This window comes from Mytilus californianus, unplaced genomic scaffold (genome assembly GCF_021869535.1).
Source record: "Mytilus californianus isolate M0D057914Y unplaced genomic scaffold, xbMytCali1.0.p SCAF_7, whole genome shotgun sequence".
Taxonomy (NCBI): Eukaryota; Metazoa; Mollusca; class Bivalvia; order Mytilida; family Mytilidae; genus Mytilus; species Mytilus californianus.
Window position 1 is genome coordinate 11,734,115 of NW_026262723.1, and position 18,351 is coordinate 11,752,465.

An 18,351-nucleotide genomic window follows, 5' to 3' on the forward strand; every position below is an offset into this window, starting at 1 on the left:
ATAAACAAATTTCAACTGTCCCAACTATTAAAAGGTTGGGACAAACATTATACAACTGCCACAACTTTTGGAAAGACTGTAATAAGTAGTATTTGACTGTGACAACCCCGTAAACCACTGCAACAGTCCTTAAATGACTGTTGATAACATTTTTTGATTTTCACAACCCATTAAAGTGTTGGGACAGACATTAATCAACTGTATCAGTTTCTTTGACAGTCATCTTCAGTCTTCCACAGACTAAGACAGTCGTACAACGACTGTTACTGGTATGGACAGTTGTTTTTTCGTCCAGTAGTGATATATAACTGAAGCTAATTACGTTGCATGAATTGTTTAAGGTTGAAATTTAAGTCTGGAGTCGGAACATTGCTACGTTGTACACCAAAAGGAAAACTGGTTTGCCCTATAGAAGACCTTGCTTGGTCATGTTGATATAGACCCCCCACCGTTGAAGAAGCAAATACTGGCATTTGGTAAGGTTTGTAAAAGTCAGTACTCTCTGTTATTCCCTGAGTATTACCAGACGATTCAAAAACTTGATCGACGTCGCTCCAACGTTTGAGTGCAATTTTCATCCTCGTTTCAGAACTAATTTCCTTAAATTTTGGATTAGCTACCAATCTATTAAACAATTTCCTCGACGCAATTGCAATTGATTCTTCTAGATACGATGTAAGGTTGTGTGATTCAGCCTGTAATATATTTGAGATAACCTGTTGAGAACTAATTCTATCACCAAGTTGTCTGCTTTTGTTTGAAAGGAAATCGTCTGCCTTTAGTAGCGTTTTTGTTGTCTGATATTCATCTGCAAGCGGAGTGACTAAATGTACTATTTTGTCTGTAAAAAAAAATTAAGTCATCATGAATAAATATTGTGAATTTAATTTAAAAACAGGAAGAAAACATTCAGAACTCATATTTCGATAGCAACTAACACCGTTGACGAAAAGGATAATCGCCAACATCTATCTTGACCATTTTTTTTGTCATCAGTAAAAGAGAGATGAATATTCCAAAGGAACATTTAAACTTATAAATCAAAAGTAAACTGACACCGCCATTACAATCACAAAAAAGACAAATACTAAAAAATAAACGACAATACCCAAACACAACATAGAAAACTAAAGAGTAAGCAACACATACCCCACCAAAAACCGGGTGTGAGCTCCGGAAGGGTAAGCAGATCCTGTTCCACATGTGGCACCCATTGTGTTCCTCACGTAAGTACAAACCTGTTGATAAGTCTAATTCAGTAGGTCACATTCTGGGGAAAAAGGACGGGATTGAAGTAACGACAATTGGAACAACAACCTCATATTAAAGTTTTAGGAGAATTTGTTAAACAGTTCATCAGTTATTGCAAGAAAAAGACATAAAGTGCTATTTTTCAATCTATCAAGAACCATAACTTCTGGACGGCAAAATGGAAAATCATCAAGATCGAACTTGATCTCATTGTTTTCATTAGTTGTAACATATTACAATTCTAAAAACATTGCTCATAAGGTTCACAAGTAATTGCACGGAATCGTCATGAAGTGCAATTCTGTTTCAATTTCATGTTTATTATTATATTTATAAATTATCCGGAACAAATCGCAATGGACCGATTTCTTACATCATCATATTTAATTTACTACGTGACGTACACAGCGTCTGCTTCAGAAGTTCAAAATATGTCAGATGGACGACATTTGATTTTCTGAGGAAATTGAGAAATATCACTCACGAGTACATTTGATTCATCTATAATTTTTGAGAATTAAATCCGATTATTTCCGTTAATTTGGATCAGTTTTTTTTATTAAATGGATATGAACTGTAAACTATCTATATCAGAGATTTCAACTTTTAATTCTATTTTCATTTTTGCTTGATTGATTAATATCATATTTAAACTTTACTATATTCTTTTCGTACACATTGTTAGTATTGCTTTTTGTTTTATTGCAGTTTACCATAACATTGACTACTGTAATCATTCTGGTGAAATATTAGTATTATAATTACATTTTTCAAAACAAGTTGCTTCATATATATTCGCCGAGATTGCGATTAAGTCACTTTGTTATACATATTTGTCCGGCAAGTACAGTTAATTGACAACAACTTGTCTACACATACCCTGAACAGGAAAAATTACGAAGCATCGTTCGTAGCTGTTACCTTGAGACTAAACAACACAGCTGGTGTGTCCCGGACAGCAAAACAACAACGTTGAGTTTTAGTTCAATTTTATTAACCTATCCGTTAGTTGATTAACATCATGGATCTCAGTCACGTGGAGCAGCAAGACGTTCAGTCACAGAAGGTTACGCTATTGAAGAGCCACAAGAAAATCCGTCTGATTTTCAACACAAAGAGGAAAATCCCGTGACTAGGCAAATACGTGAATTCACGGAAAAAAGCAAAGGAGCATTCACAGAGAAACGTAGCAAGTTTTGTCAGGAGCTAGAGCCCCTCTGGCCAGATCTAGAATTCCAGTTATAGGATACGCCTCCTAACGAGCTCCAGCTACTGCTAACAGCACATGACAAAATTGTACAAGCCTGTACTTATTATAGCGGGCTCACAGATGAGTAACTGAACTCTTTGAAGAAGATCAGAACGTTGGACATGTTTGACAATCTTAAGGACACGGAAACGTGTAATCTTTCAACGGATATTCGACTGTCCAATGCGGACCTGGTCATTAGATCTCTGCACGAGCATCGCCTTGCTCTGAAAAAGACTGAATCCACTAAACCAAAGACATCAAATGCTAAGAAAACTCACATAGCGGAATATCCAACGTATCTGACATGTCTAGCCTAGCACGGAGGAAGCGTACAAAAGAAGAGGCTGCTAAATCTAAAATAGCCTTTGCCAAATAACATGCCCTGATCCTTAAACAGGAGGCAATATTAGAGGAAAAAGTTCTGTTCAGACAAGCTGAGATCAACGCCTAAATTGGTGCAAGAAGCCATCCGAGCAGAACAAAAAAAAAACAACATACGCAGGAAACCTCAAGTCCAACAAGAGGTTTGCACGTGTAACCCAGGAAAAGCTGAACTGAGGGCCAATTTGAACCTTTTCGTGATACAAAGAGAAGCTGCAGCCGTAGACGCAGAGGTCCATTCCTGAGAGTACGACTACAGACAAGCATTATGCAATCTTCCAAACGAACTTAAGAACCGCTACAACTGGTGCACGATTTCGTCAATAAACAACTATTGTATAGGAAGTGACAAGCGAACAAGAGGAAAAACAAACTTCTGTCATGAAGCACCGTTCGTGCCATCCATGGCATTGAACTTGTCATCCCAAACACCTGCTGTCTTTCCTGCAGATGCTCAGTCACCAGAAGTTTCTTTATTCCAAGATTTGGGAACGGTAAATACAGTAACAGAGATCCGTGCTGCATACTAACATATCAACCCACATCGGAGTTTACCAGGTTTTTTCTACACAAGGCCTTCTGTTCTCCCGGTTAACAGATTTTAACGACCGAGCTGAATCCTTTCACTCTTGGAAATCAAGTTTCATAGACGAGATACCAGTTTCCAAATCGGAACAGATAAATCTACTGGTTAAGTGGCTTATACCATGACGGCGTCGAATGCCAACAACCAAAGAAGAGGTATACAAAGATCATGGCAGAGACTTGATCAGCGGTGTGGTGCTCCTGAAATGTTAGATGCATCTCTCATGAATAGACTTTCCAACATTTTACAAGGACAATTCACGTCTTTATGAATTGATGAACGTCCAAGCTGGGATGTTTTCTTGCTTATTTTGTCTGTCCGTCTGGAATTAACCCTATTATTGCCAAATCGGCTTATGGAAATCAGAAAAAGTGGTTATTAAGGGCATCTAGATACAAATTAAACCACGACGTTGCCTTTCCACCTTTTACAGAATTATCTGCGTTCATCAGGGAAATTACTCAAATTAAGAACGATCCTGGGTTCAACTTTGGACCGAAAGTGACACAAGTTACAAAATGTGCTGCGCCATTGTTCACATCTCACTCTATGGCTAAATTGATCATTAAACAGCATTTGGGCAGAAATCTGGAGACGCCAGCAAAGAAAGTCGTTGTATTTTGCATAATACCAAGATTCGTTAATTAAATGTTGCACGTGCACGTTCCGAGCCAAGTCAATAGATGAACTCAAAGGTCTATTGAAACAAAACAATGTGTTGCGAGTCCACCACGCACAAGAGTCGAGAATACAATGCACATATAAGTTATAAAGAATGTGGGAGTAAACAACACAACACCACATTAATTTGCAAGGATCCTTATCGCGGGAAATGTTGTGCAAAAATACCATCTGTAAATGTGTATCACAAGAACAACTGGAACAAAGATATCTTGTCACGCCAGAATTCTTCTGTCTTTTTGACAGGAAGTCAAACCGGAAAACTTAACCTCATGAACATTCTCCGGCAGATCAAGAGTAGTCTCTTCCGGGAAAAAAGGAAGATATTTCGTCATGGAATCAATATATGGTTCTATAAGAATTGATTTGCCTGTATTAATAGAAAGTGACTACCAACCCGATAATTATAAAAGGGACGAAATTTCTTCTCCTGAAGTCATAATGCATTATTAGCAGTAAGTATAACTCACAGAAAGCCTTCCACCGATTAAGGAGCATTGCCATATTTTACATTTTATTGGAAGAGGCCTATTAGAGACACACCACGCCCTCGAAGTAATAGGAGAGACTTGAATTAACAAACAACACGTTTCTCTCGTATTACACGTCAAAAACACACATTTGGCTTACCGGACAACCATCAACGTTTCAACCATGTATAAGCAAGTTTGAATTCAGGGAAAATTACATAAACCATGTAACGAAGGACTTGCAATCATCGTTTTACCGGGTTCCCACTAAACCTGGCGCTTAACAGATTGGTACGATGAAGAAATTGTTGTCTGTTGCTTGTAAATGGCTGTCTTGGGTCGCGGAACGGTAACGGTGCTACGCAACGTCCGTTTTAGTGTCTTACAAATTCGTAGTTCATCTGCTTTTGACATTTGGTCTTCATATGTATGACGTTCCAGGCTTATCATCGTTCCTTTTTTTCAAAGATTGGTGATTTTGAACGTCAGCAGTTACTGCAACTATTTTTGAAACTACTAAGAGATCATTGTTCAAATCTGGACATGTTTCACTGTGTTGTAGTCAGAGAAGAACACCAAAACTGCCTAAGGTTTCTATCGCATCAATTTAAAACAACGACCTAAACGAAAATCTTGCCGAATAGTACAAGAGGATTTGTGTGTTTGGAAATAGTCCATAAACTGCCGTTGATAAGCTTGGACTCAAAAAGGCGGATCAGGCATCAGAACACGTTCGGCAGTCACGTTACACACTTTGTGACAAGACACTTCTAGGTCGACGATGGTCTTATGTCGTGCCATACAAAAGAGGAAGCAGTCAAATTCACGGAAGACACCATCAAGAATTAGCAAAAAGTTTAGGCGTAAAAAGTTCTCCTTTAACTTTGCGGAAGTTATGTCTGCATTTCAAGCTAGTGATTAGGCCTCCAACCTTAAGGATCTAGACTCAAAGGCCGAAGGCAAACCTCTGCAACGTAGTCTTGGACTCTGAACACTGACAACGTCCTATTTCAATTATCATCCGAAAATAAACCGATAGCACGGAGAGAAATTTTACCAACAACAAAGAGCATCTACGATCCTCTTGGATTTTTAGCTCCGGTGGTTAAACATGTTATACACGGAAAACTCCTACTAGGAAAAATACAGATACTCTGTTTGACATCAAAACCCTTCGTATCTCAGTAAAAACTGTCACCAAGGCCATGGCAGCTGTTTCTTATCTCCGCACGACTAACTGTTGTGGTTAATCCTGAGAAAAAGCAAACGTTGCTCCAACAAGTGGTCACACCATTCCACGACTAAAACTATCTGCTGCCGTATTAGCAGTTGAGATCGCACAATTCATAAGGATAATCTTAATTTATTTAATAGACACTGTAAAATTCTACACAGACAATAAAGTGGTCTAAGGTTACATTAGTAACGAAACGAAAAGATTCTTTATCTGCGTTGCTAATTGAGTAGAAACAATAAGGAAGTTTAGCGTTCCAAGTCAATGGAACTATGTACCAACGAATCGCAATCCTGCAGATTCAAAAACAAGATCCGTATCAGCCAACAAAATTAATAGTAGTGAGGGGTTACAATGATCTAGACAACCTTTCTATCAAAACGGAAAGAAACTCGTCGATCCAGATGAAGATGGAGAAATGTATGCAACTGTTAATGTATCGGAACTGATAGATTCAATCGATTCTACAACTGGACATCACTTGTAGCCTTTTTGAAACGTTTTCCCCGTTCTAATGGGACAAGAAAGACACAATCAGTGACCTCTCTGAAAAGCTTCTCGTATGCCCAAAATTGATCTTTCCCGGACGCCATTACCATGCAACATTATTAGTCCTACACTACCATGACAAGATTAAAAATAATCCACTTCACAGATGGAGCGATTAGATCCGAGGGATTCATGATAGTTGGAGCGAAACGCTTGGTGTCGTCTATCATTCACAGATGCATAACATATCACAAACTAAGAGGAAAAACCGAGTGACAAATTATGTGTGATTTGCCAGAGGACCGACTTGAACCTTCACCTCAATTTACTAACATTGAAAAAGACACGTTTGGACGTAAAACCCGTGGTGAATACGCCAACTCAAAACTTTGGGCAATTCTTTTCACATGCTTAGGGACAAGAGCTGTTCACCTCGAACTCATACACGTTAATGGTAAAACTTTCAGCAATAGTGAACTCAAGACCTCTGGTACCGGTATCGACAGATCCAGGGAATCCATTAATCTTAAATAACACCGGAAAAATAACAACACTCTATATAAATCGCTATTTTGCCGAAGCCTTATATTTAAGACAAAGAGTTCTTAAAACTTATAAATCAATTCTAACCGTAGAATTATAAATCAATTCTAGCCGTAGAATTTATAAATCAATTCTAGCCGTAGAATTTATAAATCAATTCTAGCCGTAGAATTTTATAAATCAATTCTAACCGTAGAACTGTTCTAGTCGTAGAACTGACCAAATATTTAGTCAGTTCTAGGTAGAACTGTCTAAAACTGTTTTAGGGTAGAACTGTCAGGATCAGTTCTAGGTAGAACTGTCCAAATCAGTTCTAGGTAGAACTGACCAAATCAGTTCTAGGTTAGAACTGTTCTAGCTGGAACTGTCTAAAAGGTGTCAGGCTGACAGTTCTACATACTGTCCTAGAACAGTTCTCCTGACAGATTCTGACAGATTTAATGAGAGGTTAGAAATGATTTCCACTGTATATCCCTTCTGGATAAGTCTGTTTAAAGGTTTGGTAAGCTATTGAGGTGAATGCCGACATTTTTGTGCTTCGTAAAAATATTACCATAATATGTTGTTACATACATCAGCGAATCGAACACGTTGAGATATATGCACACCATAAGATGGTGACATCTAAAAATGGAAAATTAACAATAGGAAAAGTAAAAAAAAGAGTTTTGGTATTAAGCTTCCCGTTTCAGATATAGATATCAAGATCCAGGAAAGAGCAGTGTCCATTGTTAGTATTTGCTTTATTAAAAGTCAGTTAAGCAGGATATATCTCGTTAGTGTACATACTGAAGTCGTCATTATTGAGCACCAATATATCATCTAAATATCTAAAAGTGTTATTAAATTTTGTATCAGATGTTGTTTCGATGGGTCTTTGCTGATTTTAGTCATAACTTGTAACTCATAACAATACAGAAACAGGTCCGCATTGAGTGGTGCACAGTTAGTCCCCATTGGAATTCTGATAACTTGACGATATCCGGAATATCCATAGCGAAAAAAAATGTTATCTGGTAAAAATTCAAGGGCAGTTATAGCATCAAAGCATGTCCAATTGACATAGTTCTTTTGTTTGTTGTTACATGTACTAAAAAATGACCTAAAAGAATTTGAACACATATATTCGCATTCTGACTGTTTATATTCAAATTTAATTAGGTGTGTGAATTTTTTTCTTAATAAGATTATGAGGCAAAGTGGTATATATGGTAGAAAAATCAAAACTTTGAACAGATTCGAAATCACCAATATAAGCATGCAATTTATCAAGTACTGCCAACGAATTTTTGACACTCCAAAAGTAATTAATTTCACTATTTTTAAAGACCTTATTTGAACAATTTATTACCAGGTTTTTGATTGTACCACGTGTACTAGTAAGTAGAATAGACAGTTAAGTAGTCAAAATAAATCTATATTTGTAAGGTATTTTGTGCGGCTGCGGAAGCCATAACATAGTTGGAGCTTTTGTTGTGTTTGGTTCTACTTGTAAAGAAGTAGCTAAAAGTTTATGTTTGTTACAGATGTAATTTTCCGAAAATGGAGTCAGTTGGAATGTTGGTGAATTCGTGATTTCCTTTTACAGAACCTCAATGTAAAATTTACGTCAAACAATAATGATATAATTAGCTGCATTATCAGCTGGAACAAAAACAAATTCCTTGGCGAGTTCTTTTAGCTTACGTTTGATACGAGAAATAGGGTTATTATGGTTGTTGTTAGGAGTAGAATGTTCTTTAGAATGTTGTATACGTATATCAACTTTGTTCATTGCTTAATTAAAAAAAAGAATCTAAGGATTTCTTGTCAGCTTTTTCTCGTTTTATCCATTTCGATCAGTAAGTACACAGTGAGTCGTGGATTTAATAGCTTTAATAAAACTATTTTGTATTATTAGAATTGCCATGATTGTGTTAATCTGTAATGACCTGTTAAATAAAAATACAATTATAAGAAAACGATTCTAAAATAACCGATGGATATCCCGAGTTAAAATGTGAAGTACAAATCCGATTTGATTCGAAATTGTATTGACTCGTCAACGTCTGATTCACATATGACTAACGTCATGTATCAGCAATCATCAACACAGCATCAAGACATGTCTTAACTGAGAAAATGCACAAATTTTATCATGTGCTACTGTTTAAATAATATAATAAAGTCGTACACATTAACGTTTAGAAAGAACCGGGACATTTATTTTAAGTTTTCCCTTTCTGTATGTTCTTAGTAGAAGTACATCGGATGATCTGACCTATCCAGTATGAAAATTATTCATATTGGCTTCAGGAATCGCGCTTTATAATCAAATATTTATTATATATTATTTTTAATTTATTTCTGAGGCTTCTGTGGCCTAATAGTCTTAGAAGTTACTAGGATTTTAGGTTACTTTTCCTGTCAACAGTAGATGATTATCTCAAGATATTATGGTTTCCTCCGGGTTGCCATGAAAAACTAAGTAGCTTAGAGTGCTACAAGAGGTGGAAACGGAATGAAGTTAACATTGACAATTAATTTTGAGAGAGAAAGTAAAATCACAAAAATACAGAACTCTGAGGAAAATTCAAAAGGGAAAGTCCCTAAGCAAATGGCAAAATCAAAAGCTCAAACACATCAAACGAAGGGATAACAACTGTCATATTCCTGACTTGGTACAAGTATTTTCTTATGTCAAAAATGGTGAATTAAACCTGGTTTTACACTAGCTAAACCTCTCATTTGTATGACAGTCGCATAACATTCTATTATATTGACAATGACGTGTGAACAAAACAAACAGACATAATAGGTAAAAATTTCAAAATAGGGGTAAAACAGTCAACATTGTGTTATAATCTTAATCACTATAAAAAAAACAAATATGTAACAACGAAACACAAAAAGGCATATAGACAAATCACATTAGCGAAAATGAGAGACAAGAACACTAAAATTTACCATAGCACAATAACACAATGACGAGATATATAAGTACCCAGCCACGTCAAATGAACATCACCAAAAATAGACTAAACAGTAAAAGTAATATTCAAAAAGACAAATAAAAGAATACTTTAACACGTCATTAAGAGGCAAACAACGTAAGTACCCAGAGTCTATACTTCAAGACCATCGTGTATTATTTGTAAAGTTGAAACGGAATATTTATCAGCAAGGTCTAGGTACCTTCCGATGAACTTTTTTTAAAAAAAGGACAAGACGTTCTTTGACATACCCCTGGTTCATCAACTTTCTGCTCAGACACTGGTGACTTTTTACAAAGTCTGAGTAGCAGTTGCAAGCTCTTGAATACCGAATAAGTTGGGAAATGTATATCCTATATGCAGGTGAAGTTGGTATGTTGCTACTAAGGTGAGGGAAATTGATAATTTCAAAATTAAAATCGTCTTGTATATCATAGATTCTGGTACTGAGATGACCGTGTATGTCAAATTCGATGTATAAGTCTAAAAATGAGGCGGACGAAACCGTGTCTGTTGTTTCTTTAATTTCTAGTTCTGGGGGATATATTAATGGAACCCTATCAGAAAATTTTGGATTGTTAATGGAAAGAACATCATCAATATATCTGAATGTGAAATTCAATGACCTGGCTTCTTTAATCTTCTTGTTTTGACAAGTGTCTGAAGGAACTCCGATTCATATTAAAATAAGAAGAGGTCGGCAAGGAGAGGCGCACAGTTTGTTCCCATAGGAATGCCGACAATTTGTTGAAAAAGTCTACCTCCAAATTCAACAAATATGTTGTCAATAAGAAACTCCAGCATACTGATCACGTGTTCCTCTGTGAAGCATGTTTTACCTTTTTATACACTATTAACAAAAATATGTCGTATGGTATCCCAAAGTAATAAAGTTATGGCGTAGGCTACCATTTTTATGTTGAAAAGCATTGTGGATTATTTTTTTTAGACGATTTTTTAATTTCACATGGGGAATGGAGGTATACAGGGTTGAAAAATCAAAAGTTTTGAGAGAGAGAGAGAGAGAGAGAGAGAGAGAGAGAGAGAGAGAGAGAGAGAGAGAGAGTAACAAGCAAACAAAGAAAGAGAGCCGTTATAATTTACCTGTCATTTGATCATCAGTTCCGGGTAATGTACACCTTAGGAAGTCAACAAAATCATTAAGGTTTTTTCCATCCAATTCTATTTCCTGTTGATCTTTTTCTTTTGATTGTTTTGCTAACATTTTTTCAAACACTGGCGACTCAGCAATCAGTTGATCCTTGTTCACGTGCAGTTTTGTGTTTGCTATTTTTATCACTATATCATGCTCTGCAAATACCGACATACGCCTTTTTTTAATTTCCTCATTGATAACATTCTGATCTATCTGTTTGTCGGAAGTATCCCTAGTTACACTTATTTGTAACTTTGACATCTGAAAAGAAACACATTGTGTTAATATATCTATGTGTATTTTTAGGACTATATTCTACAAGACTTTATAATGTTAGATTAAACAACAGTTATTCAGATAAATCATCACATAACAATATCATACACTTGCAATAAATAGATAGTATTCTGAAACAAGCAAAGTTGTTTTTACAATTATGTCTCCTAGTATACAAATAATGCACTAATTTATCAAAACACAGATATAAATATTGGCATGCATATGCTTGGCAATAAATATATAAATATGAAAAAGGTGAAAAATGTAATAGAAAAAAAAAATAAACATGTTATTTTGTAATGTATATGTTAGCGGCAATACGTGAAATTATGCATTAAGCTTAAATCCTAGGCAATAAGCTAACGCCTAGGCATTAAGTTATTGCCTGAAATTTTCAGGCATTAGGCTTATTTCCTGAAATCCGATGATGATTATTAAACCTATTGCAAAACATCATTTCAGGCAATAAGTTGACTTTGGGATTTTTTTTTACCTTCCAAATACATGTACATTCGGCAAAATATTCTGATGAATAATATTGAAAAAAATTATATGCCAAAAAATAATATAAACTGATTTAAAAGATCATACATTTTTAGTATTTTTCGTATTCAAAACAGAATATACTCGTATTTCTTTGTGGTTTTGCTCAGTGATCGAGTCGGTTTGGAATGGTCTATAATAGACAACTGAAGATATGAAATTTTACCAGTCATGTCATCTTTCCATCGGATTTATTGTATATGTAAGTTTTATTAGATACCCATCATGTCTTTTCACTTCTTAATATCTAGATTATTAACATTTAATCAGGAACAAATTTCTCGAATCTTTGCGGAATAAAAATTTGAATCAGAGAAAACAAAGATCATATACCCAAAGCAAAAGTACAATGATCATTTGGCAAATATTTAACTTTCAAAATCAGAAAATAATGCAGTTATAGACTATTAAAATTTAAAATGATATGACATTTTTTACCATTGGAGGTTTGAAAGACTGGTAACTAAAGTAAAAGAGAATGATCAGGGAAATTTCAAAAAGTTTATGTTTTTCTAGAGGCCCTGAGTGATATTTTGGGGAAAAAAAAACAAATAAAGAAATATGTCAAAGCGACCGTAGAATCAAACCACCTAATAATGGCTTCGCAAACATTTCCCATGATTCCATTGTACTATTCCTTCCATTTTGTGAAAATAGTACCATGCAAAAATGTGCATAGGGAAGGGAGTAGTAGTAAAACCTGTTTTATCCAAAGAGTTTTATAGAAGAGGACAGGTTGATTTAATCAAAGTAAGATGGAAACTATATTTTCTTATAGTGTACCAGGATTACCTAAACATATATATAACTAGAGCTCTTACGACAAAAGGTGCTTTAAATGTGGCTTCTAATTTAGTTTTTGTTTTCACAATATTTGGTGTGCCACATAAATAGCAGAGTGACAAAGGTCGTGAATTTACAGCTAAGGTTATATCTGAATGTATGCTTATGTGTCTAGAAATAGTTATTGTTCACGGGAAGTCAATACATCTCCAATTACAGGGTAGTATTGAGTGGTCAAACGGAAATATTTATGACATGCTTACTGCATGGATGGGGAACAACGAATTAACAGTGGTCAATTTGAATTATAGGTTTATTCAATGAGTTTTCACATCAATACTGTACTTATGATTTTATTTAGTGTAATTAAAACTTCAGTTTTTTATCATGTACAAAATTTACTTTAACTTTGACAATGTTTAAATAAATTTCTTTTTATTTACTCCCATTTTCATTTTAGGCATTAACATTAATGCCTGGACATAATTTCAGGATTTTAGTTTAAATTCTAGGATTTAAGAGTAATGAATGCATAACATTATTTGGGCAATAGACTTACTGCCTAGGCGTTAGCTTATTGCCTAGGATTTAAGCTTAATGCCTAATGTCACTTATTGCCGCTAACATATACAACATTTACAGTGTGAAATGCTTTGGATTCTTTTCGTAGGAAGAAGCAGTAACATCAAGTGTTAAAAGGTTTGCTTTTGATACTGTTTTTCTTCACCTAACTGAATAAATGGTTATTCTGTCTTACAGTACTGTTGACCCAAAAAGCAAACTATTCATTTAAATGTTGACGCTAATAGTTCATGTCTTAAATCGGTGTACAGTGGACAATACGAATTGAGAATTTGTTTTTAAACATCACAATGACAGTTTTGGGGAGTGTATTAAAATATGCAGGAATAGGTTAGTGGTGTCAATCAGATGTGGATTTTTAAATATTCTAAAGGTCTACTGCTAAATCTTAGATCACAATCTCTGCAATTTTGCAGCAACATTTAAACTTTTATTTTTTCTTCGCTTTACACTACTATTCCCCATGCTCAGTTGAAAGATCGACTTGACCATCTCATTTAACAGAGCTTTTTCTATAAAAATGGAAATCGTAGATATACATTTCTTGTTCTGGGTTATACATGTTATAATTATTCTTATTTTGTGAAGGACCACATTGATTCTATTAGAAAATATACAGAAGATGATAATATCAAAATGCTGGACTTTTTGATCAACAATTTATTTGTTGAGTTTGGAGGATTGATATTTCAACAGACAGTCGGTATTCCAATTGGTACTAATTGCATACGTTTTATGTGTCAACTTGCATATTATTTTATTATGAGCTCTGTTGATGCATTTGTACACGTGGTGTTGTAAGTTGCCTGAAGAATTTGTGAATCTTTTTATTTTGTGTCCTCCGACTCCAAGAAAGAGCTTTTAATGACGGATGCAAATACTACAGACATGGAAGTAATTTATATCTTTTCCTCAATACTGACACAGATGGACGACTTCACACTAAAATCTTTGACAAACGGGACGATTTCAACTTCCCAATTATCAATTTCCCATTTCTCAGCAATAACATGCCCTCTGCCCCATCGTATGGTGTTTACATATCTCAGTTGATACGTTATGCTCGTGCATGTTAACACTATACGGACTTCAGTGTGCTCCTTACGCAGAAACTGCTTCAACAGAGTTATGAGGAAGAAAGATTAAAAATGACGCTCCGTAAATTTTATGGACACCATCACGAATTAGTTGATCTATACGATGTGTCTGTGTCTAAACTAACAAACGTCATTTTTACCACGTCTTAGATTGTGGGTTAACATCTTCGTCGTCTGGTCTGCTAAGTACAGAACGTGACCTATTCTCGAATATGACTGCTTTGCCGAGTGTGAATTCGCTTTTCTATTGGACGTGTCTCGGTATTTATACAACCAACATTCATGTATTTAGTTATGATGTTTCATGTCTAATTCTGGTTGGATATTTTGTTATGTCTTACCGTTTGTTGTTTTAATTCTATTTTTTTTCTGTATGTATGTAAAAGTAAAGATAATTAATCAGCAATTAAGTTCATTTATATAATTTTTAGTTTGGAGCAATTTTCTGCACAGGATTTATTTGTTTTTACAGTTTGATTTAGAGGAAAAGCCAACATGATTAGAAAATAAAAATATTTACACCTTTACTTATACAGTTCTATATTAATATTCTTGTAATGGTTAGAAATTACATCAAATAACACTATTACAAACTTAATCCCAATTTTATATTCATTTTTTAGAAATTTACCTGTGACGCACAGTTCATAATTCTATTGCGCTGTACTTGTGTACTGTCGTAAATCAATTTTAGATGTTCGTTGTTAGTCTGTGGTTTACATGTTGAAATGTACTATTATGTTGTTTATTTATGTATTTCTCTGTCCTTGGTGTTCTTGCGTTTATTTGTATTGTATTCCTGTCACGTACTGTTGTCATTTTAGCGGTGTTTTAAACATTGCCATTTAAACGGGAGGTTTGGCTAGCCAAAAAACCAGGTTCAACCCACAATTTTTTCTTAAAATGCCCTGTACCAAGCCAGGAATATGCATGGCAGATGTTATCAAATAGTCCGTTTCTATGTATGTTGCCGTTTATTTTTGTAGCAGTTCAGTGTTTCTGTTGTTCCGTTGTTTTCCTCTTATAGTTGATGTGTTTCCCTCGGTTGTGGTTTGTGACACGAATTTGTTTCAGTTACATCGATTTATGACTATTGAACAGCGGTATACTACTATTGCCTTTATATAGAACTCAAGTCGTTTCTCAAGCGAGCACAAAGAGCTTGGCCAATATAATTACCTACACAGTATTGCATTGGAACGTTTTAAAATATTTTGAGCATGTTGAGTGCAAATGTGCATTTTGAAAAATTGTAGAGATTCACATTTCGGATGTTTAAGTTAAGTGTGTTCCATAGTCTTGTTGCTAGGACAAAATGTCCCTAATATAAATGGGTCACTGCGTTAGGTTGTGAAACATTATTTTCTTGTCTTGTATAATGGTCATGTCTCTTTCCCATTGAATCAGGCATACAGTTACATTCGTTATTCATCATTTGATGAAAAAGAATTATAATCTATGGTTGCAACGTCTATCAGATTATATATCGCATCGAGTTTCAACATATAATATATCAATACTGGTAAGTTTAGTGCCCCACAACTTAGACTTTGGGAGATAAAAGGATAAATATCTATAAGTTCCCCTCAAAAGCTTTGCGTAAAAAACTCGGTTAAAGGGGAAGTACTCACGATAGCTATGAATGATTGAAATTGCAGAATTTAACATAGCAAGTAACGGGGATATGAATAAGTGATTTTATTCCATAGGAAGTTGTCTTACTATAGTGGTTAAAATAGACAGTATCTTAATTTCAACTTTGTCAACATTTTTGCATGAATCAGAGTTCCTCTATGCTATGTATAACGGTTTTCAAAATAATACACAATACTTGCATTTAACCCCTGTGTTCTATATTTAGCCTTGATAGCCATGTTCGTTCAGATTCAACGGGCATACTTTTAAAAGTACATACCCAAAAGACAATTGTGGTCAATTACGGTTCAATTTTGCACAACTAGTTTCTGAGTAACGTATTTTTTGTATGAGTTAACGGACGACGGAGACGACAGACGCCAAGTAATAGGAAAAGCTAACATTGGCTCTTGGGCTAGGTGGGCTAAGCAGAAGTATGTATACTCTGTGAACTGGTTAAAATTTTATTGAGGTAATGATGTTAAATTTTGCAAAGCGTTTTATATCTATTTTTTTTTTCTTTATTTGCAATGAATACTGGTATAATGGTAAATTTACTTACTAACTGAAAATGCTGTATAATACAGCTTACAATTGTATTGTTAAGGAATGCTGCATGTAATAAATAGCAATATAGGTATGTATTTTATCATTACGTGTATTAAGCCAAAGATAATGATATAAAGACAGCTCTAAACTATTTTGCTTTTTAAACAATATAACTTTAAACAAGAGGCTCTCAAGAGCCTGAATCGATCACCTGTAATTGTTTGCTTAAATCTTTCATCAATGATTATTTTTGCTTTTCAATATAAATGTAATGAATGGTTTAAAACTTACATTGAAATGTTCTTTGTATCTGTCATATTTTCTTCAAAATCAAAGAAATGCATTTTACCCCTATGTTTCATTTTAGCCATAGTGGCTATGGTTCTAAACGTACAAGAAAACAAAATACAAAATTTATACTAGATACTCTGAAACACATTCAGCCCAAGTTTGGCTGAAATTGATTCAGCAGTTTCAAAGGAGAAGATTTTTTAAAGTAAGCAAACTAAATGAACAAATTGTGAAAACTGATTTTAAAGGGCAATAACTCCTTAAGGGGACAATTGACAATTTTGGTCATCGTACTTATTTGTAGATCTTACCTTGTTGAACATTTTTGCTGTTCACAGTTTATCTCTATCATTAATAATATTCAAGATAATAACCAAAAACTGCAAAACTTCCTTAAAATTACCAATTTAGTGGCAGCAACCCAACAATGGGTTATCAGATTCAACTGAAAATTTCAGGGCTGATATAACTTTACCTAATAAACACTTTTACCCACGTCAGATTTTCTCTACCTTAAAATGACCAATTAAGTGGCAGCAATCTAACAATGGGTTGTTCGATTCATCTGAAAATTTCAGGGCTGACAGAGCTTGGCCTTATAAATATTTTTAACTTCATCAGATTAGCTCTAAATGCTTTGGTTTTTGAGATATAGGGCCAAAAACTGCATCTTACCCCTATGTTCTATTTTTAGCCATTGCGGACATGTTATTTAACGAAACTGTGAATGAAACACAGACTTTATTTTAAATACCCTAAGCATCATTCAGCTCAAGTTTGGTTGGAATTGGTTCAGTAGTTTCAGAAGAGAAGATGTTTGAAATAGTTTACACCAGACGGACGACGACGCGGACGCCAAGTGATGGCAAGAGCTAAAAAAAGGATACAAAATACCACTATTTATCATATCCTGCTGGTGAAATTATAGTTCTATATTGAATATACATATATATATGATATGTGTAAGTAAAATGTTTGACCAAATTATGATAAACTTCCTATTTTTTTGTCTTAACACATATTAAGGTAAGATTTATAATTAAAGTAAAAGTAGCAATAATGAACTCCGTACTTACATCATTTACGTCTGAATCACTTTCGTCACTACAGGACATGTCACCAACCTGTCAAAAATAAAACCTGAAGTATATATACGAATGTTAGAAAACAATATAGTTATGTACCGGTTGTACATTCGATTTCTTTCAATCGATTTGTAATTTGAAACTTTTTAATTTTCTTTTGACTTACCACTAATCAATACACGAACAAATAAAATGCAATGTCCTATTATCGGCTTTTTTCACAGCCAAAAACTATGTGAATTGATCCACGTGAATGAACCAATTATAGATAATGATAAAGTCACCTAAGCGATAGAAACGTAGGTGAAGATGGAATTTGTGCTTTGAATATGGGGTTTAAAATCAATAAGAAATTATCTTAACTGCTTAATATTTGTTTTGCTATAATGGATATAAACTGGTGTAAACTATTTCAAACATCTTCTCTTCTGAAACTACTGAACCAATTCCAACCAAACTTGAGCTGAATGATGCTTAGGGTATTTAAAATAA

The 18,351-nt window shown here is 34.6% G+C and overlaps 1 protein-coding gene across 1 annotated transcript; it reads right to left on the reverse strand.

Moving 5' to 3' along the window:
• Positions 1–305: 305 nt before the first annotated feature.
• On the reverse strand, positions 306–17,974 carry LOC127708344 (uncharacterized). The gene is made up of 3 exons (XM_052213203.1): positions 17,851–17,974; positions 10,964–11,276; positions 306–841 (listed from the first exon to the last, which is right to left on the reverse strand). The coding sequence occupies exons 1-3, from the start codon at positions 17,887–17,889 to the stop codon at positions 315–317; spliced, it is 879 nt and encodes a 292-aa protein (XP_052069163.1). The 5' UTR covers positions 17,890–17,974; the 3' UTR covers positions 306–314.
• Positions 17,975–18,351: the final 377 nt, after the last annotated feature.

Bases quoted from the DNA above. Each gene is read 5' to 3' on its own strand.
- LOC127708344 (XM_052213203.1), bottom strand. From the start codon at position 17,889: ATGTCCTGTAGTGACGAAAGTGATTCAGACGTAAATGAT. The intron at 11,277-17,850 runs GTAAGTACGGAG...GTTTCTTTTCAG, and splicing joins GTGATTCAGACGTAAATGAT to ATGTCAAAGTTACAAATAAG. The intron at 842-10,963 runs GTAAATTATAAC...TTTTTTTTACAG, and splicing joins AACTGATGATCAAATGACAG to ACAAAATAGTACATTTAGTC.